The following is a 19,561-nucleotide window of genomic DNA, read 5'->3' as shown; positions in this document are numbered from 1 at the left end:
CTGTTCACAACTAGAGATGAGCGAGCACCAAAATGCTTGGGTGCTCGTTGCTTGAGTTGAACTTTTCGTAATGCTCGAGAGCTCGTTTCAAGGAACAAACCCCATTGAAGTCAATGGGAGACTGGAGCATTTTTCAATGTGACTCATGCTCCGCAAAGGGAAGGTTGTGTGAATCACCTGAAAACATCAGAAAGTGATGAAAACACCACAGAAATGGATAGGGAACAGCAGGGACAGGAAGCATGGATGCATCTGAGGCTCCCAGGTCGCACTATTAAGCCAAATTGTGGGCAAGAGCCTGGCGGTCACCCCCCTAACAATTTACTTGAGATAGACCAGAATCAGCAAGGCACACGTGCTGGCACATCTTAGCTAAGCACCACACTAGGTGGAACGAAGGCCAATCACCGCCTACGCGTGACACCACTGCCTCTTCTCCTGTGTTACATGCTGGCATTGCAGTCCGATCCCCCCCAGGACGCAGGCACGGGCCTGCGTCCCCATTGTACTCAAATTTTTCCCAGCGCAGCGTTCAGCTGTCCTCATGCCACATGGTCATGTGATAGCCACACCACCCAAATGTCTATTTATAAGGGCGTAATGGATGAGGAGGAACCAGAGGCACACACTGCAGAGGGTTGGCAGGTCCTAGCAGCGATCCCCTTTGAAATTGTGGGAAATATCCCACTATGCTGATAAGAATTGATGATAAATTAACATATCATCTGAAGTCCAATCCCGTGCCACCTCCGTGACAATATTGTCAATAAAGGGGACTCAGATGCCAGTACTTCTACCCACTTCCACAATTCAACAATGCATTCTAAAACCAAAGATTGGTTTGAAGCAGGAGGTGTCGCACAAGTAGCCACCACAGGTATACAGTGAACCTGTGAAAGTCTCATTAAACCAATAATGCTTCCTTGAATCACTACAAGGACAGTGTGATCCATGAAGAACTTTGAGTGGCCAAAGCAGGACCCCGCGCTACGCTGCAGATCTGGAGCAGATTCTACATACCGACCAGTGCTGACCCCCAGGGATGTATGCGTTTATCAGACCCAAACCAAACTGGCTGTTTACCACTCACAGGGTATTTTATGTCCGCTTAAATCCAAAAATACACAATGTGCAATAAGTTCTATCATGCTATACAGTGCTGATCAGAATTCCAATGCCCATGTCACCTCTGTCACAAAATTGTCAGGAGACACAAACGTGGCCATAAAGCGAACTCGGATGCTAGTATTTCTAACCACCTGCACAATTCTGCAATGCATTCTACAACCAAAGATTGCTTGGAAGCAGGAGGTGTCCCACAAGTAGCCACCACAGGTATACAGTGAACCTGTAAAAGTCTCATGAAATCAGTTACGCTTCCTTTGATCGCTACAAGGACAGGATAAACCATGAAGAAATTTGAGTAGCCAAACCAGGACAATTCATTCTGTCTATGTGTCAGACAGCTGAACACCACGCTGGGAAACCTTTGTGTACCCAGATTATATGCGAACCCGTGAAACATTTGTGTACCAAGAGTATAGGCGAAGCCTGGGAAAATTTGTTTGCTAAGAGTATAGGCGAAGCCAATAAAAAATTGTGTACCAAGTGTATAGGTGTACCCCTGAGAAATTTGTTTACCCAGAGTGCAGGTAAAACCCAGAAATTTTTTTTTAACATAGAGCTCGTACTTGCTTAGTTTGCTAACAGAGCCTGGAGGCAGCCCTCTGAAAAAAATAGTTTTTACAGAGCCTTTTGGCCCTCTGAAGAATTGCCTGTTCAGCCTGATGACATGCTGGTTTAGGAGGAGGAGGAAGATCAGAGAAGGATAGAGCAAGCTACTTCTACCCTTCTTTGGGGTGATAGAGGGTGCTTGGTTCCCCTGTTCCAGCTTAAAGACTCTTTATGTTACGCTCCTTTCCACCAGTGGTGGAGGCAGTGGAAGACCGTGCAGGTGAGGGTGAGGGTGTGGGTGTAGGGCGGAAGACACTCGTGCCTGCGTCCTGGGAGGGGGAATGCATCTCGGTGTCAGCATGTAAAACAGGGGAAGAGGTAGTGGTGTGACCAGCAGTCGGTGAATGGCCCTCGTTTCCTGTTGTCGGGTGCTTAGCTATGTTATTGCCTCCCCCTCTGAAACAGTGTCTTCAGTAGGCTTACCAACCCAGGTCGGGTCAGTCATGTCATCATCCACCAACACTTCCTCAGAATCCTCAATCTGCTCCTCTCTCAGACTTACGGCCCTAACAACAATCTGACTGACAGACAACTATGTCTCATCATCATTCTCATCATGCCCAAATACCTCTTGAGACACTACTTTGAAGTCCCCACCCTCATCACCCTGAGACAGATAAATGTCCAAATTTTGGGCATCGCTCACGACAAACTCCTCAGGTGCCTCTGGAACTGTTGTTTGTGACTCTGGGAGGCCACCTGAGATCAGTTCCTGTGAGTATGCCTGTTCATAATCTCTCCTTTTCCTGTAGTGACCAGGCTGGGAGGAAGGAGGAGCAAACTGAGAATTCAGAGGTCCAGTCCCTTGGCTAGTGTGAGTGGACAGTGTGGAGGACTGGGTGGTGGATAATTTAATGGACATGTTATCCGCTATCCACGTCATCACCTGATCGCATTGTTGTGCTTTTAATAATGCTTTACCACGCGAACCTGCAAAATGTAAGATGAAGCTAGGGAGCGTAAATATGCGGCGTTCTACTACTCCCTCAGCAGCAGGCCCTGTTTCACCCCGCCCAGGACCTTGGCCTCTGCCCACACCCTCATTCGGATGCCCACGTCCACGTTCTCGACCTCGACACTTACCCGTAGTCTTCATCATGTTGAATAAAGCACTTGGAGTAAATGCTACACAAAATGCTAGTTATTTTGTGTACGCTTATAGGCCAAAATAAACACAGGAAACGGTGTATACTGCTTTTAGCTAGGGCTAATTCACTGCCCACAGAGACTGGTAGATACAGGAGGGTCTGAGCAGGCCAAGAAAATATTAAAACAGTGTATACTGCTTTTAGCTAGGGCTAATTCACCGCCCACAGAGACTGGTAGATGCAGTAGGCTCTGAGCAGGCCCAGAATATATTAAAACAGTGTATACTGCTGTTAGCCTGGGCTAATTCTCAATTTAGGCTAACCACCAGTGAGTAGAACTAAACAATTTTTTACTTGGCAGCTGCCATTTGATGCTGGATTTGGAGTAACGATACAGAAGACAAGGTGAACCATGTGGGCCTCTGTCTGCAGTCCATTTTCTGTTTCTAGGATAGACTGGTTCTCTTTATTGATTATGTAAGATTGTATTGTGGGGAAATCATTAAATGTGGATACATAAATTTTGGACTACGCAAAAAGCTTCCTAACCATAGTAGAGGATATCAGAGACATGGCTAAGCTTTTCTATATTGGGAGCAATAATTCTATTTTCCACTTTAGCCCTGATGCTACCGAAACCCTTGGTGTCCAGTTTTGGAACAAGCAGAAGAGTTGGGGGGGGATAAGAAAAGGTAAAGGGATGGAAGGAGGAGCAGGTACAGACAGGTGATGTAGGAGAAAAAAAGCTGGAGAAATTAGTTAGGGAGGTGGCGGTGATATCACTTCACTGTCTGGTGTCCTCCCAGTATCAGATACTGGATATGTATAAATACCTTTAAGCTGACCTGAATTGTCACAGCTCACAGAACATCCTCACCTGAGACAGCTCTGCAGATCAAGTAAGTGTCAGCTCTTCAGACCAATGTCCTATGCGTGTGCTCCATGTTTCACTTTTACATTGGATGAGACTCCTTACAGAATCGAACTTTCTGAGCTGAGAATTATCTTCTGCTGTTCTACATTTTCTGATCTCTTGGAATCACGGACCCTTGGATAAAAACTCAGGATCAGAAACTGTGGCATTTTACAAATCATTTGAAGATTTTGTGGCCAGATCTTTAGAAACTGGAGCAGTTGCCAACAGCTTCTTTTTTTCTTTTGCCATGAAAGCTGGAACCTGATTGGTTGCATTCGGCATCTGTTTTACTATTCATCTGCACCAGTTTTGAGAAATCTCCTCCTTCCAGGCCATACTGTAGAAGTATATTAGAGAACTTCTGTGCTCTCATTTTTCATCTTCGTATCGCTAATCAGTGCTAGTGGGCAAATGCTGGTTGCATCATGTTGTAGGGTGTAGAGTCATAAGTAGGTTGTATGTATGTGACCTTGTATCTGTAAAGATCTCCGACTGCTAACTCTTTACAATAAATCACATTATCAATGATTTTTACTACTATGGAACAATCCAGATCAAAAGTAAAATATTTGGATTATTGATCGCTGTAAAGATATGGCATATTTTTTCCTGTCTAATTGCTGAGTACCATGACAGAAGTCCTGACGAAGCCCATTGTAAACCAAAGTCCAGTTGGGCACTATTGGACCTGTCATACAATGGTTCCAGCAGAGCATTGTGGCTTCTAAAGCAATCTATATGACACTCATGTGAACAGAACCTTAGATAGATGTTGCTCTCCTATATTGATGAGCAAAGGAATACATAGAGCAATGTTATCATATGTAATTATCCCCTATATTGAAATATTTCCATTATATTCAATAGGAAATGCAGTAATGGCATAGAAATATATAGATATCTTAAGTACCCATGTAACAACTGTAATAGTTATAAGCTCATCAGTCATTGGTACTTTAGCTTAGTCCTGAAGGGGTTAACACCTGAAAATCCATTTGGAAATATTTTTTTTTATCTGACTCCATTTATGTTCACTCTATTACTTACTGGGTCATTGCCATTACAGTATTTACCATAGCCATTTGAGTTGTTAAATGGGAGTTAATAATAGATTTCTCATCTTCCTCTATACTTCATCTCTCTGTAATCGGGAATCTTGATACTTCTGTCAACCTGTGGGGTATGAAGAAGAGAGCTGTCTCCATTATTTATAGTACCACAGACCATGTACAGGACAACCTGGTTGTGGTTAGTGCTGTACCAAGGGGTTAAGAGGAGGTGGGGGGGCTCGAGATAAACCTTTGCACCCGGGCCCATGAGCCTTTAGCTTCCACCCTGCTTCTCACTAATGTATAAAAGGTAAAGGCTGTGAATTTACTTTGTTTTTGTCTTACAGATCACAATGTCTTATCCAATCACTGCTCAACCCCAAGGCATGCAACAAGGATATGCTGCCGGTTGCAGTCAGTGGAGCTCTGAAGTTACGGACTGCTGCGCGGACACGAGAATCTGTAAGTATTAATGGGTGGATATTCAAAAAACGTCAATTATTTATTTGTAATAGCTAAAAAAGTAGGTGAGTCACGATACTGGAGAAAAATAAAATAGACTGGGTGCTGAACACAGTATAGTAGTTGTTAATTGAGATGGATAGCCCATAGTGTTAATCTATTACCAAGTCTCAAGTAGGGCTTCATATATTGTGTATCTGGCCACGTTGAGAACAGCAGACTTGTATGAAAGGCTTATCTGCCATACATCATCTTTACACCATAACCTTATATGATTACTGTTAGATGCTTCAAGAGTCCGTAATACAATGCAAATAGAGATGAGCGAGCACGCTCGGATAAAGCAGTTACTCAAGTGAGCATTGCTCTTCTCGAGTAACTGCTTACTGGTCCGAGCAACTGCTTTATCCGAGCGTGCTCGCTCATCTCTAAATGCAAAAGTAACTAAAATATTACTTGATCCTTGTACCAAGAAGCCCATGGTCCTTCAAAGGTTACACTCGGAATCTGCAAATTACACTTTCTATCATTTTTAGACTAGAAGATGGTATTGTTGGAGGGCCCAACAAATCAGATTCTTCATATATCCTAATGTGACCGCTTATAGCCAGATATATTGTATTTAGACCGTTCTGTTATTGCTTTCATTTAGGTCTTTGTGGAGCATTTGCTCCTTGCATTCTGGCATGTAATCTGGCCACAGACTTTGGAGAGTGCTGCTGCTTGCCATGCCTACCAGGTGCTATGGTTGCCCTGCGGACAGGCATGAGGGAAAGATATGGCATTGAGGTAAGTTTTTGTTTGACAAGTAGCTCTTACGTGTCTGGCCATAGCTGTGGCATCTACTAAAAGCTTGAGTGCAGCCACACATGAAATGCATGCTGCAGATTTGTGGGTGGAAAATCCATAGCATTTACAGTAGCAGCAAAGTGGATGGGATGTTCTAAAATCCTATCTACATGCTGTGTAAAAAATCTGTGTGGAATTGACCTGTGGTTCGAATATGAACTCCTCAACATGTCCAATCATGCTGTGAACTTTCACCATGGATTTCATCCTGTTTAATGCATAGGGTGAGTTCCTTGGCAAATCCATTGCTAAACTTATCACATCGCCTAGTTATTACTGCAGTGTTTTTAGTTATGGTAAACCCTTCACCCCCAAAAAATTCACCTGTTGTGCCTCCTATTACTATTCTATTATCAAGTGGGCCGTCCTCACTGCCGAGTATTAATGATCAATGACTAAAGTGGAGACTGCTTACTTGTCATTAATTAGCATCTGGCTCTGAAATAGCAGCCACAGTGAGTGAATGGGGGAGCTAAAAACAATTAAAGTGCAAGACTCAGCTGGGTTACAGCTGCAAAAGGACCTAACAGGTCCTATTTAAAGGAACTATATCACAATTTCTTATTGTATTGAAACCAGATAGAGAGACATTTTTCCATTTTTCTAATCAGTTTTTATTTTCTGAGTGTTGATTTTTTTAAATTCTGCTGTCTGTACAAGACTATGGGGGTGGCCATCTTTCCTGAACTACCCTCTCAGTGTGATCCTACCTGTGATATTAGTGGGATGACAGCTGAAAAGTTTTCTCTACAGATCAGGAAGTGACAGACTAGTATTAGACAAAATTTCTACTATAGTTCTAGCAGTTTTAAAATAAGAAAAAGAGCAACACTTATGAGTCCTCTGCCATTGGGATCCAACACAGTTTCCCCGCTGCCTTCTAGGTGATTGTTGTAAAAGATGTCATCAGAGGAAGTCACCTGACTGCTGCAGCCAATCAGAGCCAGCAGCATCACTGCCTGCTTTCCTGGCATCAGCGATTACAACCTGGTGCTAGGATGCCAGGGATTTAGAACAATGACACTGCAACCTCTGATTGGCTGCACTAATCAGGTGACATCCTGTGATGACATCTTTCGCAACAATCAACAGTACTGGATCCTATGGCATAGAATGGATAAGTCCTCTTTTTATTTAAAGACAGTTGGAGCTATAGTAGAAATGTTTTCTGGTAGCTGAACAACCCCTTTAAATGAACACTTGCAGCCATGTTTTTCTATCCTGTACAATTCAAAAATGCTACTTATGGTTCCAATTTCCCTTTCTAAAGTGTCTCTTATTTTGTTTTACAGGGAAGTATCTGCAACGACTGGCTATGTATCTCCTGCTGTGGACCGTGTACACTTTGTCAAATGTCCCGTGAGATGCAACGAAGAAAATGCTAAGACAGTATAAGATGCACCAAGTATCAATGGACTGTTGTGTCACTAGATAGAGTGCTGTGATATCGTCTTTGGTTGGAGTGATCCGGCCACTGAAGCAGAATCATACCATATAGGTTCTATGCATTACAAAGGAAGCCCCTATACATTTACTCATACATATCTCATTACTCCAACGACAGTTATTAGAATATTTAGAAGAATTGTCCTGTAGTGCAATGGACTCTAACGTGGATCTCCAGCTATAGTGAAACTCCAACTCCCAGAATGTGTCTTAGGGCATGCTGGGAGTTGTACATTAACAAGAGCTGGAGAGCCACTAATTGAAGACCACTGTTGCAGTGTATTGTCGACATGCCGTAAAAAGTTATTTTTCTGTGTATAAAGTTAATTTTATTTTTATTTACTTTTTGTAATATCCATTTATTTACACTGCATGAACCTCTACTGAATGTTCAGAATAAATATATGTAGAAACTGTTCATTGAATCAGTTGTGCTTTTTTGGAAACTTCTACAGAAAGATGAATATATATATCAATTCCCTAATAATCCCCAATAATCCTATAGCAGCATCATGTCCTAGTATTAATCAGATGGAAATTTTCTGTTGGTGCGGCTTTTGATTGAATATCAGCTATGTATCCATACTATGCAGTACTCCCCCTCACCTCCTCCGTAGGCTTCCTGCTGTCAGCACTCCTCGGCTTCCGGTTCTCAGCGGCCTGATCAGGTGCGGTGCCACTGGTCAGGTGAGGCCACTACAGATGCTGGGAACCAACATCTGGGGAGTGCTGACAGCGGGAAGCCTACGGAGGAGGTGAGGGGAAGCACCGAATAGTATTAAATCAGGTGTGGATATGCAGCTGATTTCCAGTCAAAATCCACACCAATGGTACCAATTTTGACTGTTTTTTGGATGACAAAATGCTGCGGAAATTCTGCAGCATGTCCATCATGTGTGAGACATGTAAGACAGCTAGAGGTATGCTGGCAGTATGCGGCCTCAGTAGTAATAGTGTCCTCTAAATTAGCCTAGTAGTAATAGTGGCCCCAGAAGTAATATTGTACTCCGGAGTGGCCTGAGTAGTTATAGTGTCCCATAATCAGAAAAAAGTAATTTGGTCCCTGTTCACAACTAGAGATGAGCGAGCACCAAAATGCTTGGGTGTTCGTTGCTTGAGTCGAACTTTTCGTAATGCTCGAGAGCTCCTTTCAAGAAACAAACCCCATTGAAGTCAATGGGAGACTGGAGCATTTTTCAAATTGACTCATGCTCCGCAAAGGGGAGGTTGTGTGAATCACCTGAAAACATCAGAAAGTGATGAAAACACCACAGAAATGTATAGGGAACAGCAGAGCCAGGAAGCATGGATGCATCTGAGGCTCCCAGGTGGCACTATTAAGCCAAATTGTTGGCAAGAGCCTGGCGGTCACCCCCCTAACAATTTACTTGGGACTGACCAGAATCACTAGGGACACGTGCTGGCACATCTTAGCTAAGCACCACACTAGGTGGAACGAAGGCCAATCACCGCCTGCGGGTGACACCACTGCCTCTTTTCCTGTGTTACATGCTGGCATTGCAGGAAGGCCAATCACCGCCTGCGGGTGACACCACTGCCTCTTCTCCTGTGTTACATGCTGGCATTGCAGTCCGATCCCCCCCCCAGGACGCAGGCACGAGCCTGCGTCCCCAGTGTACTCAAATTTTTCCCAGCGCAGCGTTCAGCTGTCCTCATGCCACACGCTCCCTTCATAGCCACACCACCCAAATGTCTATTTATAAGGGCGTAAGGGATGAGGAGGAACCAGAGGCACACACTGCAGAGGGTTGGCAGGTCCTACCAGCGATCCCCTTTGAAATTGTGGGAAATATCCCACTATGCTGATAAGAATTGATGATAAACTAACATATCATCAGAAGTCCAATCCAATGCCACCTCCATGACAATATTGTCAATAAAGAGGACTCAGATGCAAGTACTTCTACCCACCTCCACAATTCAACAGTGCATGCTAAAACCAAAGATTGGTTTGAAGCAGGAGGTGTCGCACAAGTAGCCACCACAGGCATACAGTGAACCTGTGAAAGTCTCATTAAACCAGTAATGCTTCCTTGAATCACTACGAGGACAGTGTGATCCATGAAGAACTTTGAGTGGCCAAAGCAGGACCCCGCGCTACGCTGCAGATCTAGAGCAGATTCTACATACCGACCAGCGCTGACCCCCCAGGGATGTGTGCGTTTATCAGACCCAAACCAAACTGTCTGTTTACCACTCACAGGGTATTTTATCTCCACTTAAATCCAAAAATACACAACGTGCAATACGTTCTATCATGCTATACAGTGCTGATCAGAATTCCAATGCCCATGCCACCTCTGTCACAAAATTGTCAGGAGACACAAACGTGGCCATGAAGCGAACTCAGATGCTAGCAATTCTAACCATCTGCAGAATTCTGCAACACATTCTAAAACCAAAGATTGCTTGGAAGCAGGAGGTGTCCCACAAGTAGCCACCACAGGTATACAGTGAACCTGTGAGAGTCTCATTAAATCAGTTACGCTTCCTTTGATCGCTACAAGGACAGGATAAACCATTAAGAAATTTGAGTGGTCAAACCAGGACAATTCATTCTGTCTGTGTCAGACAACTGAACACCGCGCTGGGAAACCTTTGTGTACCCAGATTATATGCGAACCCCTGAAACACTTGTGTACCAAGAGTGTAGGCGAACCCCTGAAACATTTGTGTACCAAGAGTATAAGCGAACCCCTGAATCATTTGTGTACCAAGAGTATAGGCGAACCCCTGAAACATTTGTGTACCAAGAGTATAGGCGAACCCCTGAAACATTTGTGTACCAAGAGTATAGGTGAACCCCTGAAACATTTGTGTACCAAGAGTATAGGCGAACCCCTGAAAAATTTGTTAACCAAGAGTATAGGCGAAGCCTGGGAAAATTAGTTTGCTAAGAGTATAGGCGAAGCCAATAAAAAATTGTGTGCCAAGAGTATAGGTGTACCCCTGAAAAATCTGTTTACCCAGAGTGCAGGTGAAACCCAGAAATTTTTTTTTACCATAGAGCTCATACTTGCCTAATTTGCTAACAGAGCCTGGAGGCAGCCCTCCGAAAAAATAGTTTTTATAGAGCCTTTTGGCCCTCTGAAGAATTGGCTGTTCAGCCTGATGACATGCTGGTTTAGGAGGAGGAGGAAGATCAGAGAAGGATAGAGCATGCTACTTCTACCCTTCTTTGGGGTGATAGAGGGTGCATGGTTCCCCTGTTCCAGCTTAAAGACTCTTTATGTTACACTCCTTTCCCCCAGTGGTGGAGGCAGTGGAAGACCGTGCGGGTGAGGGTGTGGGTGCAGGGCGGGAGACACTCGTGCCTGCGTCCTGGGAGGGGGATTGCATCTCAGTGCCAGCATGTAACACAGGGGAAGAGGCACTGGTGTGACTAGCAGTCGGTGAATGGCCCTCGTTTCCTGTCGTCGGCTGCTTAGCTATGTTATTAGGACATAACTTGCTCTGGACCTGCTTCTCCCTCGACCCACCCCACTGCCTCTTCCAAGCTGTTGTGGTGCTGCACTTGCCTCCCCCTCTGAAACAGTGTCTTCAGTAGGCTTACCAACCCAGGTCGGGTCAGTCACGTCATCATCCACCAGCTCTTCCTCAGAATCCTCAATCTGCTCCCCTCTCAGACTTACTGCCCTAAAAACAATCTGACTGACAGACAACTATGTCTCATCATCATCCTCATCATGCCCAAATACCTCTTGAGACACTACTTTGAAGTCCCCACCCTCATCACCCTGAGACGGATAAATGTCCAAATTTTGGGCATCGCTCCGACAAACTCCTTAGGTGCCTCTGGAACTGTTGTTTGTGACTCAGGGAGGCCACCTGAGATCAGTTCCTGTGAGTATGCCTGTTCATAATCTCTCCTTTTTCTGGAGTGACCAGGCTGGGAGGAAGGAGGAGCAGACTGAGGATTCAGAGGTCCAGTCTCTTGGTTAGCATAAGTGGACTGCGTGGAGGACTGGGTGGTGGATAACTTAATGGACAATTTATCCACTATCCAAGTCATCACCTAATCGCACTGTTGTGCTTTTAATAATGCTCTACCACGCAGACCTGTAAAATGTGAGATGAAGCTAGGGAGCATAGATATGCGACGCTCTACTACTCTCTCAGCAGCAGGCACTTTTTCACCCCACCCAGGACCTTGGCCTCTAACCACACCCTCATTCAGATGCCCACGTCCATGTTCTCGACCTCGACACTTACCCCTAGTCTTCTTTATGTTGAATAAAGCACTTGGAGTAAATGCTATACAAAATGCTAGTTATTTTGCATACGCTTATAGGCCAAAATAAACACAAGAAACGGTGTATAGTCGCCCACAGAGACTGGTAGATACAGGAGGCTCTGAGCAGGCCCAGAAATAATTAAAACAGTGTATACTGCTGTTAGCTATGGCGAATTCTCAATTTAGGCTAACCACCAGTCAGCAGAACTAAACAAATTTTTTTTTTACTTGGTAGCTGCCACTTGATGTTGGAATTGTAGTAACAATAAGGTAGACTAGGTGAACCATGTGGGCATCTTTCTGCAGTCCATTTTCTGTTTCTAGGATAAACCGGTTCTCTTTATTGATTATGTAAGATTGTATTGTGGGGAAATCATTAAATGTGGATACATACATTTTGGACTACGCAAAAAGCTTCCTAACCATAGTAGAGGATATCAGAGACATGGCTAAGCTTTTCTATATTGGGAGCAATAATTCTATTTTCCACTTTAGCCCTGATGCTACCGAAACCCTTGGTGTCCAGTTTTGGAACAAGCAGAAGAGTTGGGGGGGATAAGAAAAGGTAAAGGGATGGAAGGAGGAGCAGGTACAGACAGGTGATGTAGGAGAAAAAAAGCTGGAGAAATTAGTTAGGGAGGTGGCGGTGATATCACTTCACTGTCTTGTGTCCTCCCAATATCAGCTACTGGATCTGTATAAATAGCTTTAAGCTGACCTGAATTGTCACAGCTCACAGAACATCCTCACCTGAGACAGCTCTGCAGATCAAGTAAGTGTCAGCTCTTCAGACCAATGTCCTATGCGTGTGCTCCAGGCTTCACTTTTACATTGGATGTGACTCCTTACAGAATTGCACTTTCTGAGCTGAGAATTATCTTCTGTTGTTCTACATTTTCTGATCTCTTGGAATCACGGACCCTTGGATAAAAACTCCGGATCAGAAATTGTGGCATTTTACAAATCATTTGAAGATTTTGTGGCCAGATATATAGAAACTGGAGCAGTTGCCAACAGCAACTTTTTTTTTTACCATGAAAGCTGCACCAGTTTTGAGTAATCTCCTCCTTCCAGGCCATACTGTAGAAGTATATTAGAGAACTGCTGCGCTCTGATTTTTCATCTTCGTATCGCTAATCAGTGCTAGTGGGCAAATGCTGGTTGCATCATGTTGTAGGGTGTAGAGTCATAAGTAGGTTGTATGTATGTGACCTTGTATCTGTAAAGATCTCCGACTGCTAACTCTTTACAATGAATCACATTATCAATGATTTTTTACTACTATGGAACAATCCAGATCAAAAGTAAAATATTTGGATTATTGATCGCTGTAAAGATATGGCATATTTTTTCCTGTCTAATTGCTGAGTACCATGACAGAAGTCCTAACGAAGCCCATTGTAAACCAAAGTCCAGTTGGGCACTATTGGACCTGTCATACAATGGTTCCAGCAGAGCATTGTGGCTTCTAAAGCAATCTATATGACACTCATGTGAACAGAACCTTAGATAGATGTTGCTCTCCTATATTGATGAGCAAAGGAATACATAGAGAAATGTTATCATATGTAATTATCCCCTATATTGAAATATTTCCATTATATTCAATAGGAAATGCAGTAATGGCATAGAAATATATAGATACCCATGTAACAACTGTAATAGTTATAAGCTCATCAGTCATTGGTACTTTAGCTTAGTCCTGAAGGGGTTAACACCTGAAAATCCATTTGGAAATATTTTTTTTTATCTGACTCCATTTATGTTCACTCTATTACTTACTGGGTCATTTCCATTACAGTATTTACCATAGCCATTTGAGTTGTTAAATGGGAGTTAATCATAGATTTCTCACCTTCCTCTATACTTCATCTCTCTGTAATCAGGAATCTTGATACTTCTGTCAACCTGTGGGGTATGAAGAAGAGAGGTGGTCTCCATTATTTATAGTACCACAGACCATGTACAGGACAACCTGGTTGTGGTTAGTGCTGTACCAAGGGGTTAAGAGGAGGTGGGGGCTCAAGATAAACCTTTGCACCCGGGCCCATGAGCCTTTAGCTTCCACCCTGCTTCTCACTAATGTATAAAAGGTAAAGGCTGTGAATTTTTCTTTGTTTTTGTCTTACAGATCACAATGTCTTATCCAATCACTGCTCAACCCCAAAGCATGCAACAAGGATATGCTGCCGGTTGCAGTCAGTGGAGCTCTGAAGTTACGGACTGCTGCGCGGACACGAGAATCTGTAAGTATTAATGGGTGGATATTCAAAAAACGTCAATTTTTTATTTGTAATAGCTAAAAAAGTAGGTGAGTCACCATACTGGAGAAAAATAAAATAGACTGGGTGCTGAACACACTATAGTGGTTGTTAATGGACATGGATAGCCCATAGTGTGAATCTATTATCAAGTCTCAAGTAGGGCTTCATATATTGTGTATCTGGCTACGTTGAGAACAGCAGACTTGTATGAAAGGCTTATCTGCCATACATCATCTTTACACCATAACCTTATATGATTACTGTTAGATGCTTCAAGAGTCCGTAATACAATGCAAATAGAGATGAGCGAGCACGCTCGGATAAAGCAGTTACTCAAGTGAGCATTGCTCTTCTCGAGTAACTACTTACTGGTCCGAGCAACTGCTTTATCCGAGCGTGCTCGCTCATCTCTAAATGCAAAAGTACCCAAAATATTACTTGATCCTTGTACCAAGAAGCCCATGGTCCTTCAAAGTTTACACTCGGAATCTGCAAATTACACTTTCTATCATTTTTAGACTAGAAGATGATATTGTTGGAGGGCCCAACAAATCAGATTCTTCATATATCCTAATGTGACCGCTTATAGCCAGATATATTGTATTTAGACCGTTCTGTTATTCCTTTTGTTTAGGTCTTTGTGGAGCATTTGCTCCTTGCATTCTGGCATGTAATCTGGCCACAGACTTTGGAGAGTGCTGCTGCTTGCCATGCCTACCAGGTGCTATGGTTGCCCTGCGGACAGGCATGAGGGAAAGATATGGCATCGAGGTAAGTTTTTGTTTGACAAGTAGCTCTTACGTGTCTGGCCATAGCTGTGGCATCTACTAAAAGCTTGAGTACAGCCACACATGAAATGCATGCTGCAGATTTGTGGGTGGGAAATCCATAGCATTTACAGTAGCAGCAAAGTGGATGGGATGTTCTAAAATCCTATCTACATGCTGTGTAAAAAAAATCTGTGTGGAATTGACCTGTGGTTCGAATATGAACTCCTCAACATGTCCAATCATGCTGTGAACTTTCACCATGGATTTCATCCTTTATAATGCATAGGGTGAGTTCCTTGGCAAATCCATTGCTAAACTTATCACATCCCCTACTGATTACTGAATTGTTTTTAGTTATGATAATCCCTTCACCCCCCAAAAATTCACCTGTTGTGCCTCCTATTACTATTCTATTATAAAGTGGGCCGTCCCCACTGCCGAGTATTAATGATCAATGGCTAATGTGATATTGAACGCCACTAGGAAGTGGAGACTGCTTACTTGTCATTAATTAGTATCTGGCTCTGAAATAGGAGCCACAGTGAGTGAATGGGGGAGCTAAAAACAATTAAAGTGCAAGACTCAGCAGGGTTACAGCTGCAAAAGGTATGCAGCTCTTCTGCCATTTAAATGGGACCTAACAGGTCCTTTTTAAAGGAACTATATCACAATTTCTTATTTTATTGAAACCAGATAGAGAGACATTTTTCTAATCAGTTTTTATTTTCTGATTGTTGATTTTTTAAAATTCTGCTGTCTGTACAAGACTATGGGGGTGGCCATCTTTCCTGAACTACCCTCTCAGTGTGATCCTACCTGTGATGTTAGTGAGATGACAGCTGAAAAGTTTTCTCTACAGATCAGGCAGTGACATTAGGCTCTGTGCTCATTGGGAAAAATGCAGGATTTACACACACACACATATATCTATATCTATCTATCTATCTCATATCTATCTATCTATCTATATATTAGTTTGTGATGAAAATTTTAAAAAATATATAAAATCACCAAAAATTATTCAATGTTTACCACGAAAATGTAATTTCAAGACAAAATTTCTACTATAGTTCTAGCAGTTTTAAAATAAGAAAAAGAGCGGCACTTATGAGTCCTTTGCCATTGGGATCCAATACAGTTGCCCCACTGCCTTTTAGGTGATTGTTGTAAAAATGTCATCAGAGGAAGTCACCTGACTGCTGCAGCCAATCAGAGGCAGCAGCATCACTGCCTGCTTTCCTGGCATCAGCGATTACAAGCTGGTGCTAGGATGCCAGGAATTTGGAACAATGACACTGCAACCTCTGATTGGCTGCACTAATCAGGTGACATCCTGTGATGACATCTTTCACAACAATCAACAGTACTGGATCCCACAGCATAGAATGGGTAAGTCCTCTTTTTATTTAAAGACAGTTGGAGCTATAGTAGAAATGTTTTCTGGTAGCTGAACAATCCCTTTAAATGAACACTTGCAGCCATGTTTTTTCTATCTTGTACAATTCAAAAATGCTACTTATGGTTCCAATTTCCCTTTCTAAAGTGTCTCTTATTTTGTTTTACAGGGAAGTATCTGCAACGACTGGCTATGTATCTCCTGCTGTGGACCGTGTACACTTTGTCAAATGTCCCGTGAGATGCAGCGAAGAAAATGCTAAGACAGTATAAGATGCACCAAGTATCAATGGACTGTTGTGTCACTAGATAGAGTGCTGTGATATCGTCTTTGGTTGGAGTGATCCGGCCACTGAAGCAGAATCATACCATATAGGTTCTATGTAGAGATGAGCGAACGCGTTCGTCCGAGCTTGATATTCGTGCGAATATTAGGGTGTTCGGGATGTTCGTTATTCGTGACGAACACCATGCGGTGTTCTGGTTACTTTCACTTCCTTCCCTGAGACGTTAGCGCGCTTTTCTGGCCAATTGAAAGACAGGGAAGGCATTACAACTTCCCCCTGCAACGTTTAAGCCCTATACCACCCCCCTGCTGTGAGTGGCTGGCGAGATCAGGTGTTCGCCTAATATAAAAGTCGGCCCCTCCCGCGGCTCGCCTCAGATGCGGTGTGAGTTAGATGAGGGACAGTGCTGTTTATACCGGAGCTGCTGTAGGGAAAGAATTGGTAGTTAGTGTAGGCTTCAAGACCCCCCAAAGGTCCTTATTAGGGCCACTGATAGCTGTGTGTTGGCTGCTGTTAGCAGTGGGATTTTTTTTTTTTTCTCAAAATCGCCTCTGCAGACCGTTGCACCTGGCATTAGGGACAGAAGTGCTGCATAGGCAGGGAGAGTGTTAGGAGTGAGTGTAGCCTTCAAGAACCTCAACGGTCCTTTCTAGGGCCATATTTATCCGTGTGCAGTACTGTCCAGGCTGCTGTTGGCTGTGCTGCATTTTTTTTGGGCTTCTCAAAATCGCCTCTGCAGAGCATTGCACCCTCCATTGATACTGCAGGGAAAGAATTGTATAGGCAGGGCCACAACACAGTTATTATTCATAGAATATACGCAGTGCTGCCTGTTGGTGGGAAAAAACTGAAAACAAATCTATTTGTCCAGCCTGTGTCCGTCCTTACGCCTGTGTAGACGTGTGAGCTGCGTGAAAAACATTGCTAAATCATACGCAGCCAGCTACGCTTTACTGCTGGGTTCGCCATTTGCTTTCCTTAATTGGGAAAAAAAAATACCTGCTCTCCAAGAGTTATAATAACTCTGCTACCCTCACGTTCTGTGACACATAAGCAGGGACACAGCGCAGTTATTAAACTTCGCAGGTTCATTGAATATACGCAGTGCTGCCTGTTGGTGGGAAAAAACTGAAAACAAATCTATTTGTCCAGCCTGTGTCCGTCCTTACGCCTGTGTAGACGTGTGAGCTGCGTGAAAAACATTGCTAAATCATACGCAGCCAGCTACGCTTTACTGCTGGGTTCGCCATTTGCTTTCCTTAATTGGGAAAAAAAAATACCTGCTCTCCAAGAGTTATAATAACTCTGCTACCCTCACGTTCTGTGACACATAAGCAGGGACACAGCGCAGTTATTAAACTTCGCAGGTTCATTGAATATACGCAGTGCTGCCTGTTGGTGGGAAAAAACTGAAAACAAATCTATTTGTCCAGCCTGTGTCCGTCCTTACGCCTGTGTAGACGTGTGAGCTGCGTGAAAAACATTGCTAAATCATACGCACCCAGCTACGCTTTACTGCTGGGTTCGCCATTTGCTTTCCTTAATTGGGAAAAAAAATACCTGCTCTCCAAGAGTTATAATAACTCTGCTACCCTCACGTTCTGTGACACATAAGCAGGGACACAGCGCAGTTATTAAACTTCGCAGGTTCATTGAATATACGCAGTGCTGCCTGTTGGTGGGAAAAAACTGAAAACAAATCTATTTGTCCAGCCTGTGTCCGTCCTTACGCCTGTGTAGACGTGTGAGCTGCGTGAAAAACATTGCTAAATCATACGCACCCAGCTACGCTTTACTGCTGGGTTCGCCATTTGCTTTCCTTAATTGGGAAAAAAAATACCTGCTCTCCAAGAGTTATAATAACTCTGCTACCCTCACGTTCTGTGACACATAAGCAGGGACACAGCGCAGTTATTAAACTTCGCAGGTTCATTGAATATACGCAGTGCTGCCTGTTGGTGGGAAAAAACTGAAAACAAATCTATTTGTCCAGCCTGTGTCCGTCCTTACGCCTGTGTAGACGTGTGAGCTGCGTGAAAAACATTGCTAAATCATACGCACCCAGCTACGCTTTACTGCTGGGTTCGCCATTTGCTTTCCTTAATTGGGAAAAAAAATACCTGCTCTCCAAGAGTTATAATAACTCTGCTACCCTCACGTTCTGTGACACATAAGCAGGGACACAGCGCAGTTATTAAACTTCGCAGGTTCATTGAATATACGCAGTGCTGCCTGTTGGTGGGAAAAAACTGAAAACAAATCTATTTGTCCAGCCTGTGTCCGTCCTTACGCCTGTGTAGACGTGTGAGCTGCGTGAAAAACATTGCTAAATCATACGCACCCAGCTACGCTTTACTGCTGGGTTCGCCATTTGCTTTCCTTAATTGGGAAAAAAAATACCTGCTCTCCAAGAGTTATAATAACTCTGCTACCCTCACGTTCTGTGACACATAAGCAGGGACACAGCACAGTTATTAAACTTAGATAATTCATTCACTAGAGGCAGTGGGGCCTTTCGTTTTCCAAAAAGGGCAAAAATTATATTTGGCCTGCAGTCTTGCGCCAATTTATTTCCTGCCTGGGAAATCTAATCACTGGTAATACAGCATGCTGAGGGGTAGGGGTAAGCCTAGAGGACGTGGACGTGGACGTGGCCGAGGACGCGGAGGGCCAAGTGAGGGTGTGGGCACAGGCCAAGCTCCTGATCCAGGTGTGTCGCAGCTGTCTGCTGCGCGATTAGGAGAGAGGCACGTTTCTGGCGTCCCCACATTCATCGCCCAATTAATGGGTCCACGCGGGAGACGGTTATTAGAAAATGAGCAGTGTGAGCAGGTCCTGTCCTGGATGGCAGAAAGTGCTTCGAGCAACCTATCGTCTACCCGCAGTTCTGCGCCGTCCACTGCTGCCAATCCGAATCCTCTGTCTGCTGCTCCTCCTTCCTCCCAGCCTCCTCAGTCCACTACAATGACACCTGCTCAGGAGCGGGAACACTCCCAGGAACTGTTCTCGGGCCCCTGCTTAGATTGGGCAGCAGCGGTTCCTCTCC

At 43.8% G+C, this 19,561-nt stretch overlaps 2 protein-coding genes across 2 annotated transcripts; both read left to right on the top strand.

Moving 5' to 3' along the window:
• Window positions 1–3,705: 3,705 nt before the first annotated feature.
• On the top strand, window positions 3,706–7,962 carry LOC136632353 (cornifelin homolog). Its single transcript, XM_066607157.1, has 4 exons — window positions 3,706–3,721; window positions 5,135–5,249; window positions 5,902–6,038; window positions 7,391–7,962. Exons 2-4 carry the CDS (start codon window positions 5,141–5,143, stop codon window positions 7,481–7,483), a joined length of 339 nt encoding a protein of 112 aa, XP_066463254.1. The 5' UTR covers window positions 3,706–3,721; window positions 5,135–5,140; the 3' UTR covers window positions 7,484–7,962.
• Window positions 7,963–12,441: 4,479 nt separating this feature from the next.
• On the top strand, window positions 12,442–16,606 carry LOC136631388 (cornifelin homolog). The gene is made up of 4 exons (XM_066605667.1): window positions 12,442–12,571; window positions 13,931–14,045; window positions 14,698–14,834; window positions 16,399–16,606. The coding sequence occupies exons 2-4, from the start codon at window positions 13,937–13,939 to the stop codon at window positions 16,489–16,491; spliced, it is 339 nt and encodes a 112-aa protein (XP_066461764.1). The 5' UTR covers window positions 12,442–12,571; window positions 13,931–13,936; the 3' UTR covers window positions 16,492–16,606.
• The last annotated feature ends 2,955 nt before the right edge of the window (window positions 16,607–19,561 follow it).

The sequence above is a fragment of the Eleutherodactylus coqui genome, chromosome 6, assembly GCF_035609145.1.
Source record: "Eleutherodactylus coqui strain aEleCoq1 chromosome 6, aEleCoq1.hap1, whole genome shotgun sequence".
NCBI lineage: Eukaryota > Metazoa > Chordata > Amphibia > Anura > Eleutherodactylidae > Eleutherodactylus > Eleutherodactylus coqui.
This window is presented reverse-complemented; position numbering and strand designations above follow the sequence as displayed.